The sequence below is a fragment of the Bolinopsis microptera genome, chromosome 1, assembly GCF_026151205.1.
Source record: "Bolinopsis microptera isolate Bmic1 chromosome 1, MBARI_Bmic_1.0, whole genome shotgun sequence".
NCBI lineage: Eukaryota > Metazoa > Ctenophora > Tentaculata > Lobata > Bolinopsidae > Bolinopsis > Bolinopsis microptera.
Window position 1 is genome coordinate 25,145,252 of NC_087072.1, and position 22,479 is coordinate 25,167,730.

The window sequence follows — 22,479 nt, forward strand, 5'->3', positions numbered from 1 at the left end:
TAATAGTTTCTTATAACTAGCTATTTCATAGTGTGGAGCAATGGCTATGAAGTTCCATGGAAATTTGATGAAGGTACCATCCTCCAAACGCCTCGCATAAAATTGCACTATTCCTAAACCCGAAAAATTGCATCATGTTGAGCAAAGTGTCTAAGCCTCAATGCTAACCTCGCATATATACCTTTCCATTTAATTCGAATAATCTGTCGTCAGAGCTTTTACTTTACCCTTTCAGGTTGCATGTTTTATCAGCCTTTAGCTCTCACTAAACTTAAAGTGTAATGATCGATACATTTATCTCTCTTAAATTATGAACTCACGGCCAAGTGCTTGCCTTCAACCAAATGCATACTCATTATCAAGTATTTGTATTCCTGCATCATGATTACAAGTAGAATCATTGAAAATCTTTTCACCATCATTTACTTCTGCATACCAGCATACAATTATTATTTCTTTAATGTTTACTATACAATTAAATTGCATACAATCAAATGATTGTTCTTCCTCCCAAAAACTGACAGGTAAACTCAAGCATGAGCGTTAAGCATTTTATATCGCCAAAAGCGATCTCTAGATAAAGAAATAGGAGATCGTTCACATATTACGTAAGCCAGATTTTTGCCATTTTGGACCATCCACTTCCGTTCATACCTTTACCATTTACGTTCAAACCTAACTACCAGTATTGAGTATACATAAGAATAGCGTAAGCATTTTTTAACGCCTCCCCCCTCGTAGCTTGGTTGCTTACGTAATATGTGAAAGATCCCTAAACTAAGACTCCACAACCACATTTTCAGGTAAAGACAATCCAGGCCCAGGACAATACAACCCACACAAAGAGCCCGTTATCCAGGAGAAGTTTACTATTTCCGAATCTGGAAAACCTAAGAAATTTGAATCCAGGGTGAGTTTTGATTTTATCATTTACCAATTACCATTCTAGTTTCTATGATTATATTTAATGAAAATTTCGTGTATCTTACAGTTTTCTTTCTGGCGTTCACACTACTTCCCCTGAAGATTTAACATTTGTAACCAAATTCATTTGCCGCAGATTCCAAGATATCACGAGTTGATTCCACTGAAAGCAGACAAGAAAAACGTGCCGGGGCCCGGTTCCTACAATATCAAATCAACACTGGAACGACATGTAGCACTGCAAGCAGAGGGATCCGATGCTAAACCATTCGGTTCGACGACTAAGAGATTTATATCTCCGAAGACCACTGCGCCTGCTCCAGGACAATACAACGAAACTAGACATGCTTTTGAATCCTTGAGAAAGTAAGCTTCATATCTCATCTAATTCCCTTAGCACCCGAACTTTTTACTATATTTCTGATATCGCTAACTCAGTTTTCGCTGACATTTGGTTTCAATAATCACTAATTGCAGGATAAGTGGTTTAAAAAAGAGTCCATTTGGTCAGACTTCTACGAGATTTGGGAAATCTGGCGGCAGCCGCAGTAATTTCGCTCCTGGGCCCGGCACATATAACGTGGACATAATGACAAGCTTGAACACAAACATTCAGAAGAAAGCACAGTAAGCACTTTACTCTGAAATTTGTTCCATAGCTAATGATTGAAAAGTAAATTCAATTACACTGATTTCGCCCTCAAAAAAGCGGGTAGAACTCGGTCAGTCACAATTTACAAGCCTTATATTTGTAGCGCGTAACCTCTCATTTTGGTTTAAAGTCTATTTTCCAGCATGCTAAGTGCGCGTCTTTTAGATTTACTGATTCTTGGTTGCCATGGAGACTATATATTCGTAGTTAATTAGTCACAGCTGTTAAGACTAGTTTATCATTTATGTCGTCAAAATTGAGCAAATCTAATCACTTAGCCGACCCCTAGAGAAGGTAAACCTGAAATAGATGATATACAGCGTGTACTGTTGCTATGGTAACTATCTATCTTACTTGTTACGTTACCACCTAGTACAAGTTATGAACAAGTTATCTCCTCAGCATGTCTAGTTCTACTAAAGGAGTGTTTGGGTCGTCCTCCGTCAGAACTCTGCCCTATACGAAGCACGAGGACAAGCATCTCCCCGGACCGTCCCACTACATTCAGGACAGCAATGTCATAGCTGAAAAGTAAATATGTTTTTTCGGTTCGACATGCTATCAATTTCAATACTTGACTAGCTTGGGTAATTGGATGAAAATGTTAAATAAAAACACCGAGTTTAAGTGTCGTGAGCTTACCGCTTCTGTCAAAATATAATAAGTATCGTGGTTAAAGGTTCCTCTCACAGGCTACGCAAAACGAACCATGCCACGTCAGTGTTTGCCAGTACGAGTGACAGAATTAGAATAGCTGGAACAATTGACAAGGATATTCCTCCTCCGGGCAGCTACAATGTGGAGTCCTCATATCATGACTCTCAAGGTAAGATCCTTAAAATGTCTCCAATGAAAGATTGCCATACTCAACTCTAGATATAAATTAATTAAAAGTTTGTATCCGATCGGAGATAGAAATATTTGTATGTTTCAGTCAAAAAGACGACTGCTGCACCTAGGACATTGGCAGGCCAGATTAAAGCAGGGTCTTTCTTGTCTTCATCTGCAAGATTTGCTCCCCCACGTGATGTTTTGATCAAAGAATCTGATCCTCTGGTGCCAGGTTTGATTATCTACTGTTATATTTTTATACTGAATAAATATTAATAAGACTGACAAGGATGTCTGCTCATCGGTAGAAAACAACTTTTCGAAAGCTTGTTCAAAACTTGATTGGTTTTCATAAGCAATTTTCATAAGCAATCATTTCTACAAACTTTGCAATGATCGTCGTGTGACGTGTACACTAAACACTGAACGATAAACTTCATGATATAAAGAGATTCAGACCAAACTTTCGACCAGTGATTTTTACCGATGAGCGCCTTAAACCTTAAATAGAATAGTCAGATGTGATGAAGTTTTCTCATGACACTACACCGGATCACCGGATGCTGCTTAAAATATGAATACATTAAAGCCTGGTAGATTTACTTTTGTTAAGACACATCACCCAGGACCAGGAGCGTACAACCCCTCTAAAACTGAGTCCTACTTGAAGGGAACCCTTGCCAGCCAGACCCCCAGATTTGTTGAGAAACCTAACAACGTCCCAGGACCGGGACATTATCGAGAAAGGTACTTGCACTTGTATTTAAAATACGATACTATCACGAGGTGTATTTGAACGGATTTCCACTTTAAGGCATCAGGATTGACATTATTGGGGGAGGTACTAAATTCATTGAATCCCTAGTCGAAAAGTGCAAATATACTAACGGAAATAATTACAAAGTTCCTCGTATCTCAGTGTTACATCACACTCCTTGGTGAAGCCGTCCTTCAATGTTACGCTGAACAATCCCACTCTTATCAAAGAAGTAAAATCGAGGGTAAGCGTTTTGTAACTTAATAGTCTTAATGCCAGTGCATACTTTCAACGTGTGTGATTCCCTATCATATGTTTTCATATGCCCATCAAAGAAAATAAACGCAACATAATTTCAGGCACCTTCGAAACAGTTGGTTATGTCACTGTAACAGAAATAGGATAAAAGGGTATTTTCATTAGAAAACTGAGCTAAAAAGGAAAGGACTTGTTATATCAGCATTCCCTGACGGCTTAAGATGAATTTAGATAATTTTCATACGGATTTTATTGTACAGATTATTAAGTATGTCTAAATGAGATGGAATATAATTAACAGATATGTGATATAAATAACATAATTATGATACTCTTAATCATGTTTATATCATTCTTGAATGTTCCGATTTTTATACCTGTTCAGAAATATTTAGCTGTGTAAATTAAATTATTCTTTTCTAGATAAGACACCTTCTATTATCTTATACCACGATTGTTGGATGGGCTTTAACTGTGGGTATAGGTATGTATCCGTTGAATAATGTATTACCAAAGAAATTCGTGGTTAACATGTATGATTATTATTTGGATCGAGAAAAGAGGAGAAAATAAAAAGTTCGTTCTAAAAATAAAAGAATCAACAATTCAGAATCTTCAACATCAATCAAATATTCGGGTGTAACGAAATAGATAGGTCTGAAATCTATAGAAAATTTGGAATCAACCACTGCTTAAAATCAGCATCATACTATGAATTTAAATAATTTTTCAACGAATAAATTATTATGTCGATAAATAAATCAGATTTGGCTAACAACTGCGTAAGTGGTCCCATCGAAATTGGGCCGAAACTGACTTATCTTTAGTATCTCACCACGGTTTAAACGAGCCCTGCCAGCTTTGCCGAGTTTCATTATAAACAAAGTCCTGATCATGTATCATCCATTATTATGACCTTTAAGCACATTCCCATTCCATCACACAAAAATACATAATTGTCTAATTATCGTAATTAAGGGTTCCACTCTCAGTGCAGGTCTTGATAAGGAGGGGGTCGATCAGGAGGATCTGGTGTCATGTTCAGGGGCGCAACATCGCTCTCCTCAGACGGTGTTGGCGAGATCACTAGATCCGTATCCAGATGTGATCTTCTCCGACATGATATAAATTCCAGGGCTGAGGATGAAAAGTCTGTTAGTCGTTTCAGCTTACACGTCACGAAATGGGGAGGCTATGGTATTACGGGCATGCATTCGGTTTCTATGGTTGATTATTAACCCTAAAATGGCTCATTACTACATGGGGTCGTTTGCATATTACGTATTCAATTTGTGGACATTTTTTAACCCCTCTCCCCCCTCCGTAATCAGTTTTACACATAGGTATTGTGTCAAAATTACACTAATCATTTGGAAACCCCCCTCGGCTGGCATAAACAGTCTTGTCGAGTAGTCAAAAGTTGAAAAGTTTATAAAGTATCGAGCAAGCAGATAAAAATACCATACATACCGATGACTATGATGAGTAGTCCACAGCTAGAAAGCATGATAAACACAGAGTAGCTGAAGTCTAGAACAGCGCCCAGAGTGGATCTGCCATGTGTAAATCCGTGTGTGAACCAGAACCACAATACCAGTGAACCGATGTTCAACACCGCTGAAAGATGACTTGGTTGAGCTGTTTAATCAGTTGTGGCGCTCTTTGAATTTCACTAGCGACAAGCAATTGTTATCTTGTTTATACAACGTAACTGCTCCAACTCCTAGTCTGTGATACTCAATTTTATTTTAGGATCCAATTCCTATCAGCTAAACTTTGATGAAATTACGTCGCTCTATCGCGTGAGCACATCAAATTAGGTTATATTTAGTCTAGCTGGATGCGCGTGCGCGCGCGACAAATCAAACACACGAATGCGCTAAGCTATACAGGAAAATATTGAGCGCGTGTTCCAAATAAGTATGATGCGAGTAACTACGGCGTGCCTTTCGATCTCCTTCCTGAAGGCCGTAAACAAATATCGAGAAGTTTGTTTGTTTAATGGACGTGTATTATACATAGATTAGTCCAAAATAATAGTCTTAACTTAATTACTGAAACTCAATCAATTATTCCTGATCAAATATATAAGCTTGGAATGTTCTGTAAACAAAACATACTCATTAAATTCCATGAGCTAGATAGTTTACTTTTCATCTACAAATGCAGAGAAGCATGCGGTCTTAAAGTCAAAGGAATATTTTAAAGTTTTATATGCATAAGTTTTCATTAAGGTTTAGCACGAAAATGTTTATTGCTTGCCTACGTCCTGGTAGATAGTCCTAACAACAACAAACTAGTTTTGAAGATGGAAGAATTTTAAACTACTTAATCGCAGAGGAAATATTTTAAATTCAAATATATGGTGATCATCAGCTACAAACTGACTTGCCGTAAGTCATGGCTATTTATAGTGCATGTCGTTTTAAGTTCACCTCTGAGACAAAAACGATCAGAACGATGAACTTTAATACACGCCAAAACGGGCGGGAAGCTGTCAACTATATGAGACCTTGGCGGGTAGTTGACTGCTATCATGGAGCCAGAGTTTTAATTACAAAATATAACCCCCAAATAGATCTACATAAAACGCAACCACTACCACCCTTCAACACGAACTCCAAGTTGGATACTTAACCTTAAATACTTAACCTTAAATACTTAACCTGAAATACTTGACGTTAAATACTTTAAGTCTACGTACCAGCCAGCACGCTAAGTAATGCTGATCCCTTGTACCGTTTAGCTAGGTGACAGTGTCTTGGCGCTAATAACTGAAAATATACCGCATTATTATCACAGATCACATTATCACAGACCACATTATCACAGATCACATTATCACAGACCACTCATAGATTTTGTCATGAAGTGTCGAGACAGTTAAGTTTTTGCGTGTAGCATGTCTGAAAGTACAACGGTCAAAATGACACTTAATGGACAATGACACATAATGGACAATGACTGTACACAGTTTTACATGATGAATAATTTATAGTATGTATCATATAATGATGTACATTTACTGTTACTAAAGAATACATGTTGAAGAATGAAGATGCTGATTCGTGTGAAGTGCGTGTTATGTGGTTATGATATATTATGTGGTTAACAATGAGAAGCAACATCTCTATAACATGTCTGTAACTAGTAACATGTCTGTAACATGTCTGTAACATGTCTGTAACATATCTGTGTCACGTACAAACTGTATTTGTTATGTCTTAGTACTAATAAATGGTATAAAAGGTGCACGTGTTTTGTACTTTTATAAAAAAGTAAGTACACAAACCTTGGTAGCTGCGGCCATGAGCACAGAGCACACCGATACTAGTAGCAAACTAGCCACAATGTTTACTTTTCTAATTTCCTCCTTGTTAACATCCTTGAAGAGCGAGTAGTCTGAAATAAGTGATACCAGTTTGAGTTTACTTTACAATAAGAGCGGTTACCATGTCAGTAAATTGTTAAAGTTAAAACGTTTATTTCCTACGTACAAGCCGATATTACAGCCGATATGGTTGTTCTTTAGTCCTCCAGATGTACAACAAAGCCTATTGAGTGTATAGCACAATATACAATTGTCTATATATAATACAACTGTCCTATATCTATTACAGACACACACAGCCAGACCATTTCCCTGTGTGTTAAATCTGACGTCTGTCTCATATTACGTGTTTAGCTTATATATCACCCAGAAAAGAAAAAAGAAAAAGGTCAGGTAATAATTGAGGTATAGCACAAAAGGTACAAATGAGGTCAGAGAATTTTACCATAGCTGGAGTTATATCACTGTCGTATGTTATATTTTCAAGGTGTGTAAAAATATATTCTCACCAACAAAGAAAGAATATCCGCACAAGATATTACATACCTCAAAGCAATAAATGGACAGATAAATTAAATTGAAGTATTTATACAATAATTAAAAGTAATTCTATAAATTGATAAAATAGTTAAGTTATTTAACTGACATGAGCCGTGAGAGGTTGTAAAGAGTCCCAGGTATATACTGGTGATGTTATCGGGTCCAATGTAATCTCCTATCTTGGGACGGTACTGGTGTTGCGGCAGCTGAACACAAACCATTTAGCTTTATCAGTATGTAGTATAATAAATCAAATGTAGCCGGAGCCGGCGGAGCGTAGTACTCATTTTGAATTTTGAGTTAGAGTACTCACTTACTGCTTTGGAACAGAACATTCGAGCAGTTTAATGGCTCCTGGTTGCTACTACAATGTACACGGAAACTACATATTAGATGAACTTATCATGACGTGATACGAGGTATTTATTATGTATAATCTAGTTATTTGGCAAAGTAGTAGTTATTTTAAGTAAAGTAGTAATATCTAACCGTAAGTTTGGCCCAGTGTATGATGCATATTGAGTAAAGTAGTAATATCTAACCGTAAGTTTGGCCCAGTGTATGATGCATATTGAGTAAAGTAGTAATATCTAACCGTAAGTTTGGCCCAGTGTATGATGCATATTGAGTAAAGTAATAATATCTAACCGTAAGTTTGGCCCAGTGTATGATGCATATTGAGTAAAGTAGTAATATCTAACCGTAAGTTTGGCCCAGTGTATGATGCATATTGAGTAAAGTAGTAATATCTAACCGTAAGTTTGGCCCAGTGTATGATGCATATTGAGTAAAGTAGTAATATCTAACCGTAAGTTTGGCCCAGTGTATGATGCATATTGAGTAAAGTAATAATATCTAACCGTAAGTTTGGCCCAGTGTATGATGCATATTGAGTAAAGTAGTAATATATAACCGTAAGTTTGGCCCAGTGTATGATGTATATTAAGTAAACTTGTAGTAATATCTAACCGTAAGTTTGGCCCAGTGTATGATGCATATTGAGTAAAGTAGTAATATCTAACCGTAAGTTTGGCCCAGTGTATGATGCATATTGAGTAAAGTAGTAATATCTAACCGTAAGTTTGGCCCAGTGTATGATGCATATTGAGTAAAGTAGTAATATCTAACCGTAAGTTTGGCCCAGTGTATGATGCATATTGAGTAAAGTAGTAATATCTAACCGTAAGTTTGGCCCAGTGTATGATACATATTGAGTAAAGTAGTAATATCTAACCGTAAGTTTGGCCCAGTGTATGATGCATATTGAGTAAAGTAGTAATATCTAACCGTAAGTTTGGCCCAGTGTATGATGCATATTGAGTAAAGTAGTAATATCTAACCGTAAGTTTGGCCCAGTGTATGATGCATATTGAGGTAGTCAGTAGAAAAGCGGAAATGAGGCACAGTAAGGTTACTATTCGGTTCTTGTGTAACCTGCGGGTAAAGTTATGTTATAATACAGATAACTTTATATTAAAGGGGTTCACTCGGGTGAGCTCCAGGCAACCATTTAAATGTCATTACGATTTGCATGCGAATTCACAGAAGTGAACTGAAGAGCCACATTTAGTGTGGCAGTCAGTGTGTGGAAGAATAGATTGTTAGTGATATCTAACCAGCAGGTGAATCGTCGCACAATAAAGGTTGTCGGTCAATATAAAATGACAATCTAATTTTAATTCCAGGACTTTGGTCCATTTAAATTCCCCCGCCGCCAATCAAAAGTGTTAATATACTCAGACACAAATGACTTGTTGATTCCGTACCCATCGGTTCTTTTTAACCCACCTTCCAAACTCTGCTGTAAATCAAGAGTGTTTATTAATAAAGTTAAACACAAATGACTTGTTTTACAACAAGAATTATCACACTTACTTCCACGTATGATAATCCATGCAGACTTCACTCATTCTTCCAGACTCCCAGATTTAACTCGTACCTCACATTTAACCTCTCTCAGGGTCTCACTGGGTGCTATTTTGTGTGTTCCACGGCCATGATGCTAAAAGGAAGGATTATCTCTCATTAAAATGCGGCGGTGAGTCAGTGAAGATGTGACAGGCCCTGTTACGAGGCCCCAGTAATCTCTGAGGTAACTTTATCGGTGTTAAGCAGCGAGAATGTATCATCAGAGCCAATATCTGCTCGTTTAACAGGCTTCCAATGAGAGACCTTGCCACACTTTTACGGTTTACTATCAACAAGTTCACACATGTAAAAGTGTGATACAGTTGTCACGGTGATATCTTGCTATTTTAGATATCATGGACCAGTTCATACATGCAATCTTGTGAGTTACAGTGCCGGGGTGTATTTAGTAGTTCCAGTAGATAAGCTCAGTTAATTGTCAGGTAATTACAACGGTTTTATTTTCATATACAGCGAACAGTGAAGTAGTAATTATTGTATGTAGTAACGTCAGATCCATTTAAGTGTTTGAGATGAAAGTAAAATGCAGTTATTTAATACTTGATGATAAATACATCCAAAACTTGATTTAAATAACAATCAAAACAGCCCCTCATTGAATAGCAATCATTAATAAAAAATCAGTAAAACTTTGCAACATTTTGTTAAACCTCTGTCAAATTATTCCACTTTGAAAGCACTGAAATTGAATTACAGCGCCCAAAAGGCACAAGTATATTAAATGATAGATTAAAAGATCAAGTATTCTCAAACAAGGGACATCTCTCAATCTGCAACTCCTTCTCCCGGAGCAAATACCGTTTACTAAGTCCACACACTACACACGTTATCACCCGGAACTGGTTCCCTGCCTTGCTCCTCACCCTGATCCTGGCCGTGTTGCCGGGCACCAGCACTACCTTACACTTACTGCACATGCTGCGCTTCAAATCGGGGGTTAGTCGGGAGGTGTGCTTCTCCTTTAGGGTCACCAGGCTGGTGTTCATGTTGGTTGCTGTGGAGATGGTGGGTGCTTGATGCGCAGCGCTGTGGAGAAAGTTCATGGTGCGCAGCGCATGTTCATTCTTTAGGGGTCGCTTTTTTGTCTTGTCCTGTTTAGTAGGTTTGGTCTGCGCATCACTCATCACTGCTAGCTTGATCAGCTTTAAGTTGGACTAGAATTTGTATCAAGTTCAAGAAAAGGTTATTATAGTAATTACGTTACAATCTTTTATGTAGTATTTATCAGTATTATATTGTAGTCACTCGGAATGTACCCAGAGAACAGATCTTTATTTAGTATGTGGGGAATGATTAATTAATGATGTCTGTGCCCTTTTGTTACGAGTACTACCTGAATTATAGGTTTCCTTGTCCAGTAAAACAAAAATCTGAACTTTAATGACATTTAATCGGCTACTATAAGACAACTAACGTACATTCTAATATTAATATCACATGGTTAACACCTTCATCTTTAAATAAACTATTAAGCGCCAATCAAATTTCATGACAAAAACAAACTAGAACAACAGTTACAGATAATTTATTTCTCTCCAATCAAATCAATATAATATTTTAAAAAGTTAATCTTTATTATCTGTTTTCTATCTTTATCCTATACTACATATTATTTTGTTTTTAATTCTTAATATCATGCATTGGTAAAACATTGCAAATCTGCAAACCTCTGGCCCTACAATATCTTTGAAATTAAAAACTTAGTTTTTTTACTTTCATTAAAATTTTAGAAGGAATTGTGCTTCTGCAATCAGGTTATTGAAAACAACCTACCATATAATGACAAAGCCAAATTAATGAAAAAACATGCTCCAATGTTATGATGATTTCAATTTTCATTGAAAAATTACGGTAATTGCTAAATCAGGCAAAAAGCAGAGTCCTATCACAGAGGCTCGGAGCATGCAAACATTTCAATATACTATAATGATAATAATATAATATCTTTCACTTAATCAAGTCTTAAACTCGAATTAAACTGATCTGAAACTACGTTCCACAATTCACATAAACATAATATTATTTGAATATAATTTCCCTTTCTATTCAGATTAGAATGATGTGTAATGAAAGTTTTGCTCACCTGCTTGTAAACGTCTAAGACTGATATAACTATAAAACTGACATAAAAAATTATATAAAATAATATACACTTTTATATAATATCAGCAGTCCTGATATTAGAGGTTAAACTGAAGTTCCTTAAAAGACTTCAAAGCTAAATACGTCTCCAGTTGCTCAACAAGGGCATCCTCATTATGTTCTTTTTTAAGTCGTGTTATTTTAGACCAGTGTACGAAAATAGTCCAGTATTTCCGGCCACATTCCTCAAGTTGCAACCGTCTGGTCTCGTTACCCTCGGCTGCTACCTGTAAAAATGGGAGTGTTTTTAAAACATTTTAAAATATCAGTGAAGATCTTGACGGTTCCGGTCAGCAACACGCAGATAAACACACATAAACTTTTGTAACGTGTTTCACAGTTCAATAACCTTGCCCAAGCTTATTATATCAACCAGTGACGTTTGTCTCATTTATTGACAGTTTAATAATATCAAAGAAGATAAGGCTGAAAGTTTTGCGATTTTAAAACCACAAAACCAACAGTTACACAGCAAACTATCAATTATTGTGTGCCGTAAAAATAATAAGTAAAAAGAACTCTTTTTAAAAACCCATCAAGTTGTCCTGCATTTTACGGACGAAGACAGTACTCAGACCAGGATTTGAGAATCACATAACCCCGCTTAGCATCAAGACAACCCAAGACAATCATCCCGAATATGGAAAACAAATTCGCCCAATAAACTAATAAAATATCAACCGACGGCGGCATTAAACCTGGGCGACTGATCAACTTATATGAAATATTATTAGTTCTATGACTATAGAAGCAAGCGACTTTGACAGGTTGAATATCTTACCATAGTATGTAGCATCATACAGAAGTGCCCCATATTCATAGCCACGCCAATACGCACATGGTCCCAGACACCCTCCTCAAGTCGTCCCTCCGCAATGCCGGTCTCTATCTGGGTAACTGCCTGTCCAATCTCCAACGCACCCTTCCCCAACAGGTACCTTGAAGGTGAAGTTCACTTTTACTAATAGATTAGTATTTAGAAATCAGCACTCATGCAATGAGAAGTATTGAGGTTGTGTCAACATTCATCAGATTGAACACACAATTAGAAATGCAACATTTCAACTGTTCATGCACACGGAGTAGTTTATTATTATTATCACATAGCTACATGCTCTGTCAGCGGAGTGGCTTGGAAATGTGGTGATATCCAGCGAATCTGAGGGAATTTTAGTTGGTTTCAGAGGAGTTAGTTTAATATGATATTAAGATAACAATTTTAGCCGTTTGATGGAGGTGATAATACTGTTTGATAGACCAGTGATGGCTAACACCAGCCAGACACACTAAATTCATAGCCAATTAAATAGCAGGATCTGCGGATTTAGCCATTACTTAATTACTAGCTTATTAACAGACAAACCCTGTTAAGTAGGAGTGGGCGCAGGGTACAGTAATCAACGACACTTTCGCTCTGTATTTGTATTCGATTTTAGGTACTCTTGAAGTCTAAATGAAAACTGTTTTCAATGATTTCGTTGAGATTGTTACCTTAACTTAGTCGGTAGTATTATGGGGGGTCTAATTTGGTCCTTTTCGGGCCAAAGAACCATATCTACAACAGTCCATATTTTTACCCCCCATAATTTAACCCCCGAGTCAAATTTTGGTGTTCCTTTTGGTATATTAGTCATAATATGCTTAACGTTTCTTTCATTTTCTTTCATTCACGTCCAGAAGTATGCTTACGTTATTGTTTAGTTGTTTGCTGAATTGAAGCTAGTTCTGGTTCAAAAAGTCCGATTTGTCTACCATTCCCCCCATCCTTTCAATTTGAGGGGTTAACTAGGAACAATTTAAATTTCAATTTCAGATCAGCAACTTCAGATGAATAATACAAGTTCAGCAGCAGCTGTTTCGTTGCAGTGTACAATTCGATCTGAGATTTTTTTTTCACGAAAGGAAAGTCGCAGTTTAAATTGTGGGGAGTCAAATTTGGTTCTTTTCGGGCCAAAGAACCATATTTATAACAGTCCATATTTTAACACCCATAATTTCCCCCCACTCCATAATATTACCGACTAAGGTATATGATATTTGTTAATATACGTATTGCAGCTATTTTATGAGATGTTATTCTTACTTATTCAGGAGACTCTCACACCTTACCTCGTTTGTAAAATTCAACTAAGTTTTTGAGAATATGTTTAAGTAACCAGACATTTATTTTATACTTATTTAAGGCGTATTTTATCTACTTATCGCCTCTGCGGTGTTCTCAAACCAAGATACGGCCAATTGAGAGGAAATTTTTGTCGGTAGGTCGCTATGACCCCCGAATATATTATGTTTATCTTTTTGCAATAAAACGAAAATTTTTCAAAGTTTAAAAGGTTAAATAATATGACGATGACGGATGACCTGTGTGATCAAGTTAACTAAATATTATTATCTATTAATTACAACCAATAACATCCCAATGATAGAATAAATAATTCTATTAATAATAATCTTTATTTACATAGTCGACAGTATTATAAGTAATATCAAATTTCATTTAAAGCATGTGCAAAAGCGCCTCCTTTAGTATAATATCTAATAATAGGATTAATAGCACAATCGACACCAATATAATAATGGTTCATATAGGAGGATTATTCAACTTCGTGATAAGACACCGTTTTAACTCAAATCAACTACATATTAGAAATAATTACACAAATAGCATACACATAAAATCAAAAACACATAATTAACTTAATAATAATAATTAACTAAATACCTAAAAACACAAGCAAGCAGATACAATAAGACGTTTTCTTAACAAAAATCAAAACTAAACAAACAAAAGATCAGATATCAAAAGTTAACTTGATAATATTTTTGAAACCCTTGAATCGCTAAAAACCAGCTACACTCCCAAGCTTATCTATATCATATATTGAAACAACTCAATTTTTGCAATAATTGTAATGAAAAAGATCAAATAATGCGAAGAAAATAATAATTCAGTCTATAGGAACAGAATAACATAATATCAATTAACAAAAAGGGGACATTTACCGATTGTTGAAATTCGACATCTATCGTCATCTAGCGTGAAATGACGCTAGATGACGTTAGATACCGCCAGTTAGCTACAATGCCGCCAATTGCGTGGCACCTTTTTAATGTCTCGATCTAGCGCTAGATAGCGCTCGATGATGAATTTCAACAATCGGTAAAGGTCCCAAAAAGGTACTACATTACAAATAACACATGCACGAAACTAATATTAAAGTATTAACAACACAAATAACAACTGCAAACAGCAAAATTCAAACATAATTGTTTTTACTGAACATTTCTGACTGATATCACTGATGTTCATACATATTCATGTTTTTATGGTAATGCTAATAATAATGATTGTGTACTGAATATTACAAAATAGGCCTTTGAAGGTCTGTAAAATACTTAATATTATGAATATCATGTCTTCGCTTAAACTCGAATTGAAACTTAGTGGACGGTCACACGGTTGAAGGATAGTAGGTCAGCTTTGTTTAATGTCCGTCAACTTTGTTTAATGTCCGTCGACAGAAATTACCAAGTTCCCAAATCAAATAATCCGAGTGGAATACAAATAAATACCATCACAAGTTACTACTTTACTCACTACTGTACTCACAATGGGAACAAATATCTTGCTCAAATACACGAGCACTACCCAAATAAATGACACAACCTAGACAGTAGACCTATAGAATCGTGAACCTAAATATTAAACCTTAGTCCTTTGAAAGACTTCATTGCCAAATATCTCCTCAACTCCTTGACCAGTGCCACCTCGTCTTTATTACGCAATATTTCAGACCAGTTTACATAAATAGTCCAGTATTTCCTGCCACATTCCTCGAGTTCTAGTCGTCTGGTCTCGTTACCCTCGGCTGCTACCTGAGGAAATGGTTTTAAAACAGAGACATTCGTTATTCAAGACGTTTTAAACATTAGTGAAGAAGTTGACTCCTTCTTATCTTTAGTAACAACAATGACTAGGACACAACAATCAGTACACACTACAGAGGTATTATGATTATTGTGTTGTCCAAACACCCCAATACTGATATATCATCACCGGAAATCAGATCAAAACAAAAACTTTCCTTAGACCTTAGTGTTCCTGATATAATCATAAATTTATTTAATCATAAATTTATTTGTTAAATGAAAAGCTCGAATGTGCTTAATGAATTCCTATATTTATGTTCTGTCATAACATTTCACCACATTTTTATGATATCAAAATATCCAATAGAAGAGGAGGCCATAAGTATTTTTCAATTTATACATTTATAGAACATAAAATAAAAAGCTGTTTTTCAATTGTACACCTAATTCAGTTTCAGAACAAGTCACTACCAGTTCTCGCACTTGGACCTTGACAGGGTTTTACTCACTTGGACAGTACATCAGACCCAAAACACAGAACCGAACGACACCATTTAGCAGATCAAGACAATCATCCCGAATATGGAAAACAAATTCGCCTCATAGACTAATAAAATATCAAGCGTATTTAAACTGAGCTGACTGATTAACATTTAACTATCTAGCTCTATGAAAGCGAGCGTCTCTGAAAAGTATTTCTTACCATTGTGTGGAGAATCATGCAAAAGTGTCCCATATTCTTGGCCATGATGGTGTAAACATGCTGCCAGTCGTCCCTCTCCAGCCGTCCATCTGCAATGGCGGTCTCTATCTGAGACACTCCCTGGCCGTGCAACACCGCTCCGTGTTCCAATAAGTACCTTTGATGAAATTCGCTACGGAAGCAGAATTAGGAACTCATGCAAACACAGGCACACACAGAGATTACATGTTGAAAGGGTAAAGAGCACATGTATGATTATATGAAAAGTAGACACGGAGTATTCGCTATCACTGACGATGCGGTCATTACACAGTTACCCCTTAATAAAAGGGTTACATGCACGTATAATTTGTTATCACACATGAATATTGAATAGGGTTGCAACAATCTACATTTAAAATCGATTTAAACAACACAAATTGATTCACAAATCACAATGCTCCAATTCACATCTGCAAAATTACATTTACAAAATCATGCTTTACCTGAGATTATTCGAATTTTTGTGAGCCACAGCTTCCTGCCACATGAGGGATCCCTTCTCTGAGAGGCTGTTGAGATACGCCACCTTCAGGGTGTGTTCCCAGGTTCGGTCCTCGTATTTCCGGATATCTGGCATCGGCCACTCGTCCAGTACTGTGCTTGGGGTCTTCTCTACCACCTGGGCAAAGGTCTGTTGTGTGTTACAGACAAAATACGGGGCATACCATCAAATAATTGACAAACATTTTGCGATAGTTAAGATAAAAGTGATGTTTTGTTGTGAGGCTAGTCAGTCATCAGAGAAATCTTACCTCGACAGGGTTGACAACATCAGATCTCTTAACGAAGCGCTTGCAAGTTCTGTAAGGGATCAGCATGTAGTGCACCTCATAGTCGCTACCTTCATCACGTCTCACAGAATTACACACAAATATATCAAAACTGTCAATATTAGCGTCAAGGAACCCCTTTAGATTATACTGGCCTTTAACAAGATCGGCAGCTTTAAAGGGTCGGTAAACTCCAGGCACATTTATGCCAGCAAATGTAGTGGGAGCCAGGACATCCCTGAACCAGTCAGCAGCCATGAACTGCATGTCCATAACCCGGACATCGGGTCTCATCTGCTCACAGATGGTGTGGTATCTAAACACATTGGTGGGCAGGTCCCCTCCAGTTAGTAAAATACTGTTCTCTGGAAGCTCTGGGAGGATTGATTGCGCGTAGTGGTGCGCATACCAGTTGTCTGATTCGTCGTTTTCTTCGTAGTTTGTTTTTATCTGCACGGATATGATAAGGATAGCTAGGGCAAGTTGGAGGTATTTGTTTTTCAGGATCGGGTGCACTTTTTCAGATAAAAATATGATGAATTTGCTAAGTCCAATCCCCGCTAAAATAAGAAGACCAATGGAAGGTTGCATCCAGAACCTTTCTAAAACACCCCTTGAGAGTCCAGCAGGATTCTCAATGTTAGCTAAAGAACAGAAGACTGCAAAATAACAGCCCATCATAGCTAGAAAAACTTTCACTGTGGTCCGAAACAGATGCCCAGGCACTTTCGTAGTAACGGTGTAAATAAGGAAAAGAGCAAAAGCCCAGGGTAGCACTGTTAGTTCGGCAGACGAGTCCTTGACAAAGGCAATGAAGTTTGAAATAAACGTTCCCTGAGTATCTCCAGCCACCAGTTTGAAAGAGCTGCCATAGTCCAGCCTCAGCATATGTTTAAGGAATGTGCTGATACTTCCGAAGTCTCCCCAAGTAACTCGTGGTGTGAAGAAGAAATGTGATATTGGCATCTGCAAATACCAGGCCATCCCACCGATACCATACATTGCGATATTACAGGCATCCCTAGGTGACTTCCCCTCGACTATCAAAACTTTGTATGCTACTCTCAGAGCAAATGGAACGATGAACAAGACTGAGGTATGTTGGTTAGATAACGATAATCCACAAGTCAGAGCAGAGATTTTAGCTTCAAACAAGATATTTTCCTTTGAACAGCTCTCGAAATAGTAAGCCCGGAGCATAATGAACGCACAGAAGAAGTTGTTTAAACTGAATATTTCTCCCTGTATGGACCACATCCAAAATAGACGGGAGAATCCGATCCATCCGGCAGCCATGAGACCCACGACACTGTTCTTACCAACTAGACTCACAACATAGTAGACAGTAACATTGAACAGAGCCCCAAATAGAACAGAAAGCAGGCTTACTCTCCATGCTGGGGTTCCAAAGGGGATAAGTTTTATGGCTAAATGGGCCATGGATGTGAAGAGAGGATACCCAGGAGGGTGAGCTACTCCAAAGTCTATTGCTGTCACCATAAACTCGCCAGAATCCCCCATCGGCAGTCCAGGAAACATGGTAATGAAGTATATGACACAGGATAAGATGAATATACCCACAGCTCCTAGTTTGGTTTCTAGCTCGGTTGTTGTGGGCTCGTCCTCTAGCATGACCTCTGTTTCTGCTCTACCGTTCCTCTCTCTGGCGGTCTTTTTCATCTTTTTATCCTTGGCTGCCATACCAGATGGATCGACTTCGGAGAGCTAAGCTAAAATAAAGATTAATGATTAAAGGAAAATGGAAAAGGTGCAATTATGACTTTTTTTAAACCCGAACTCCTGTTACAATGATAATCAAGTCTCGACAATTAGTAACTTCCGTATAACACCTAATAATTAATTATGAACATCAATCTTTCGATAGTATGATCTCAATTAGGATTTAAGTATGTTGTTGGAAAGCCACTAACCTAATTCAAAGAAATATAAGCAAAATAGTGAATCAATCTGCATCAATATAGCGAAATGATAACCTTACTTTTGAAATCAAAGAGAGCACTAGAAACAGTTCTATAATCTGACTAACGTGTGAAATGCGAATGGTAAAGCTAATGATTCCTTTCGATGTGGCTGAGTAATACACGTAGCAACACGCCTCATCAAACCACTGCATATTTTAATTAATGAATCGTAATAATCGTAACAAAACATAACAAATATTAATCATATCTCTTCCTTTACACTCATTAACCTTTTGGTGCCACCTCATTGGGGTCTCAGTGATAACTTTAGTCAAGTTATTAACTGATGTTAGCAAATTGATAAAATTATCTAAATAGTCCATATTATCCAAAATTTGATAAATAATTTTGAATCGGAGACTCGATAAATCCTTGACCACTGAGAAAAATTTGATTAGACTGAAAAGTGAAAATCTTTAATATATTATTTCTATGGTAAAATCTACACTTCTTCATTGAATATATCACAAAACGACTATTTTGAAACATTTTAAAAAGGCAATAATAATAAGTAGGCAATAATTTATAATTTATATCAAAAAATTCATTCAATGGAAATAGTGTAAGAACTCCATTCCAAGCCATCACTATAATGCCAAAACATAATATTACTGGATATCATAATCACTTCAAGTGCACCAAATACTGTGTAAACTCCTGACAAACAGTATTTACCATGAACAATGTAGGATATAAAACAGCCGACAAAAGTAAGCAAGTATATTGCTGGATACCATGCTAATTTTGTGTTTAGTTTCCCAGATCCTGTCACACCACTGCCCATAAGGCGAGATATGATTGTTATGTTTAACATTGAAAAAAGGAAGAAAAGGCAGAAACCAAATGCGTGAGCTGGAAATATTTCAGTGGATGCAAACATTGTCAACAGGAACAAACCTGAAAAGAAGGTAAATGTAAAAAGAAGTAATTTATAATGGAATAAAGCAATCTTCATTTCCTTGAACTTTAAGAATTATCACAATGTTCAAGTCAATAAATACATTGTGGTTATTGTAAAGAGAGAGCTGATGAAGATCAATTCACCTTGTTAAAAAAATTGTTTTTATGGACATTATGTGCAAAAAGTAAGATTAAAAATTAACTATCACATAATTGAACATTACCTATAAGTTCAGCCACTCGCATTGATGTCAGGATCTGAACAATAGCGCCCTTTTTGTTGGACCTTTTCAGATTTTGGGAAAATATTGCTACAGAGAACAGCCTCAAAACACAGGAGACACCCACTAAAAACCTCCAAATATACCTGAAATTGGTTATGATACCCGGTGAGCACTGAGCATTGCTCAAATGTAAGATTAATTTCATTATACTAGCAGTAAAATACGTCCCAATTTAAGCCTTTGTCGGATATAATTCGCAACAAAGCGATTTCAACAGAAAATGGCCGGGAAAGGTCCCAGGAATCATTCCAGAGAGTTCCCAAAATTTCTGAAATCAGCAAAATCCACAATAACCACTTTTTTACCACCTTTTTATTTTTACCACATTGGTTTTTGCAAATAAGTCAACTTCTGAATATCTTATAAGATTCTAGTTTAAAGCAGTGTGTTTAGAAAACAAAGAAGAACAACTTTTTGTCTTACAATTTTTAATAGATAAATTATTTAATTAATTAATTAAATAATTAGTAAATTTTCAGAAATTTCAAAAATACATTTTGGACAAAAATGTTCACAATTACATAAAACGTATGATCACTTTCCCGACCATTTCCCGTTGAAATCGCTTTGTTGTGAATTATGTCCGACAAAAACACTTATTTGACTGTACTATTGATATCGGTTTTTAATAGTTTTGAGTGTCAAATACAGCTGAGAATTAATCTATGCACTCACATTCTAATAAAACATTTAATCAATCAATTAACAAAATTAACATCTAATAGAGTTAATATTCTAAAAACCTTTGAGGAGTGTAATTCCCAATCGTTGATGAAAAGGATGGTAGTAGGTTCCAAACATTGCAATGCGTGTGCACAGAATCTTCAAACTCATACCACAATGTAATTCCATAACAGATAATTCCAGCAAGAGATGCCAAGTGGACAGATGATGTTGCAAACAATGCCACTGACAAAGTCATATCTTTACTGCAAACTTGAATTTTAAAGTTCAGTTTTAACGATGAGTCAAGATTGAATAGAGACAATAACATTTAGGGGGGGTCATGAGTATTTTTGAGAATTTTTGAATCTGAGAATTTGACCATTTTTGCCTGGAATACTCAAAAATGTCTCAAAAATTATTTTTGAATCTTTGAAATTCAGCATAGATTTCTCATTTTCTCAAAAATTGTCCACTCTAAACTAATTTTTGAATCTGAGAATTTCAGCATGGATTTCTCATTTTCTCAAAAATTGTCCACTCAAAAATAGTGATATGCCAAATCATTCTTCATATCAGTGCAATGTGATCCAATTGAGATGAAACTTTCAACTAAAATCAATTTTTGAGAATGAGTATTTCGCCTCTCCTGGAAACTTTTCTCAAAAATACTCAAAAATAATTTTTGAGAATGAGAATTGGGCCATTCTCGTCGGGACTCTCAAAAATACTCATGACCCCATAAAATCAAAACAAAATGCAGACACCTAATTCTCTTCTCCTACGATTGACTAAAGGGGAACCATCTTTGGCGAGTATTAATAGCGACCATTACAAATACAGTGCATTAAGTTTGCAAGGCATGTGGACTAAGAAGTCAATCCTTCTATATGGCCCTAAAACATAGACTGTCAGCCAGACCCTCGTAAAGCAAATAGATGGATGTTATACGAGACTGCTGAGGATGGCACTTAACATAGGCTGGCAGAGTAACGCAAAAGTGTATTGAAATCTCATTAGAGCATCAGGTAGGTAGCTGAGGGGAGGATGATCTCGCCAGACATGAAAACCTTCAGACCCATCAGCTTCTCCTCGAAGAACCCTTCCACGGACATCGTCGTAGGGGAAGACCACACCTCACTTAATCATATGTAGACATCCTGCGGAGGAACACAAAACTTGACGACAGCAAGAAGATGAAGAAACTCACACAGGATAGACAGATTTGGAGAAAAATATATCTTTTCGGACATCGAAGCCACCCTAAGTCAAAAAACATATATTCTCATCTGAAACTATTCTCATCTGAAACTATGCTTGGTGTAGCTCGTTGGGATAGTATAGGAATTCTAGTTCCTATATAGTTGGGAATGAGGTCTGTTCATAGATCGCCCTCTAAACTTGCAAGGAAATATTTCCTGTAGATCCTTGGTATATAAGCAACATTTGACAAAGCATAGTGTGGAGTGAGCTATGTGCCCATCCTTGGAGAACCCGGTGGATGTCCTTGCTGTACGGCAGTGTTAAACAAGGAACTGAAACCGAGGGGTTCCGTTCAGGCCCTTCACACGTTGTTTCTGTCTAGTTCTAATGTACCGTCACAATAGTGACTTTAATATATAACAATATACCAATTTAACATTCAGTCAACACAAATAAAATATCTGGGGGTTTTGTACAAAAATTTCCAAGGGGCAAAATATCTTAATTAAGCAACTTCATAGTTATGTCATATTTAAGGACTTCGCCGCTTCGACGCGCCGCGCAAACTAGCATTCCTGCTTTGCAGAGCAACGATCTCGATGGGTTGACATCGTCAATCAATATGTCATATTACGTCTAATTTTTTAATTCGTGTGATATTATAAAATAGGCGCAGGTTATATTTCCACCGAAAGCAC

General features: G+C 36.7%; 4 protein-coding genes across 8 annotated transcripts in view; 1 reads left to right on the top strand and 3 right to left on the bottom strand.

The window, feature by feature from the left end:
- The window catches only part of LOC134825937 (sperm-tail PG-rich repeat-containing protein 2-like), an 88,788-nt gene extending 84,839 nt beyond the window's left edge, over nt 1-3,949 (top strand). For 2 of the 3 annotated variants that reach the window (XM_063838140.1, XM_063838141.1), the window contains exons 6-15: nt 32-73; nt 804-910; nt 1,061-1,290; nt 1,402-1,551; nt 1,979-2,107; nt 2,269-2,402; nt 2,511-2,639; nt 3,034-3,154; nt 3,327-3,408; nt 3,524-3,949. In XM_063838140.1, coding sequence (XP_063694210.1) covers nt 32-73; nt 804-910; nt 1,061-1,290; nt 1,402-1,551; nt 1,979-2,107; nt 2,269-2,402; nt 2,511-2,639; nt 3,034-3,154; nt 3,327-3,408; nt 3,524-3,556 — 1,157 coding nt within the window. In that variant the 3' untranslated portion in view covers nt 3,557-3,949. The remainder of the gene's footprint in view (nt 1-31; nt 74-803; nt 911-1,060; nt 1,291-1,401; nt 1,552-1,978; nt 2,108-2,268; nt 2,403-2,510; nt 2,640-3,033; nt 3,155-3,326; nt 3,409-3,523) is intronic. The other variant, XM_063838142.1, reaches the window with a different exon arrangement.
- A 54-nt stretch (nt 3,950-4,003) lies between these two features.
- LOC134825940 (uncharacterized) lies at nt 4,004-9,301 on the bottom strand. The gene is made up of 7 exons (XM_063838145.1): nt 9,169-9,301; nt 8,634-8,727; nt 7,400-7,499; nt 6,715-6,824; nt 6,127-6,196; nt 4,893-5,039; nt 4,004-4,559 (listed from the first exon to the last, which is right to left on the bottom strand). The coding sequence occupies exons 1-7, from the start codon at nt 9,201-9,203 to the stop codon at nt 4,411-4,413; spliced, it is 705 nt and encodes a 234-aa protein (XP_063694215.1). The 5' UTR covers nt 9,204-9,301; the 3' UTR covers nt 4,004-4,410.
- Nucleotides 9,302-9,959: 658 nt separating this feature from the next.
- Nucleotides 9,960-10,346, bottom strand: LOC134826143 (ribonuclease P protein subunit p21-like). The gene has a single exon (XM_063838431.1). It carries the CDS (start codon nt 10,344-10,346, stop codon nt 9,960-9,962), a length of 387 nt encoding a protein of 128 aa, XP_063694501.1.
- A 246-nt stretch (nt 10,347-10,592) lies between these two features.
- LOC134825936 (protein O-mannosyl-transferase TMEM260-like) lies at nt 10,593-18,489 on the bottom strand. 3 transcript variants are annotated; one of them, XM_063838138.1, is made up of 4 exons: nt 16,732-18,489; nt 16,423-16,598; nt 12,146-12,302; nt 10,593-11,591 (listed from the first exon to the last, which is right to left on the bottom strand). In XM_063838138.1, exons 1-4 carry the CDS (start codon nt 18,448-18,450, stop codon nt 11,403-11,405), a joined length of 2,241 nt encoding a protein of 746 aa, XP_063694208.1. In that variant the 5' UTR covers nt 18,451-18,489; the 3' UTR covers nt 10,593-11,402. The 3 variants fall into 3 exon arrangements, with proteins under 3 accessions (XP_063694208.1, XP_063694209.1, XP_063694207.1); XM_063838139.1 differs by lacking the exons at nt 10,593-11,591; nt 12,146-12,302 and adding exons at nt 13,685-15,240; nt 15,938-16,094; XM_063838137.1 differs by lacking the exons at nt 10,593-11,591; nt 12,146-12,302 and adding exons at nt 14,978-15,240; nt 15,938-16,109 and having other exon boundaries at nt 16,732-18,480.
- Between the last annotated feature and the right edge of the window lie 3,990 nt (nt 18,490-22,479).

What these genes read in the sequence shown, in the direction of transcription:
- LOC134825940 (XM_063838145.1), bottom strand. Translation starts at nt 9,203, where the DNA reads ATGAGTGAAGTCTGCATGGATTATCATACGTGGAA. An exon ending in TACAACCTCTCACGGCTCAT is followed by an intron (nt 6,825 to 7,399) that starts GTCAGTTAAATA and finishes CACTTATTTCAG; the next exon opens with ACTACTCGCTCTTCAAGGAT. An exon ending in ATTACTTAGCGTGCTGGCTG is followed by an intron (nt 5,040 to 6,126) that starts GTACGTAGACTT and finishes GTCATCTTTCAG; the next exon opens with CGGTGTTGAACATCGGTTCA.
- LOC134825936 (XM_063838137.1), bottom strand. Translation starts at nt 18,450, where the DNA reads ATGGCAGCCAAGGATAAAAAGATGAAAAAGACCGCCAGAGAGAGGAAC. An exon ending in ATGTTGTCAACCCTGTCGAG is followed by an intron (nt 16,599 to 16,731) that starts GTAAGATTTCTC and finishes ACCTTTGCCCAG; the next exon opens with GTGGTAGAGAAGACCCCAAG. An exon ending in GCATGATTCTCCACACAATG is followed by an intron (nt 15,241 to 15,937) that starts GTAAGAAATACT and finishes CCATTTCCTCAG; the next exon opens with GTAGCAGCCGAGGGTAACGA.
- LOC134826143 (XM_063838431.1), bottom strand. Translation starts at nt 10,346, where the DNA reads ATGAGTGATGCGCAGACCAAACCTACTAAACAGGACAAGACAAAAAAG.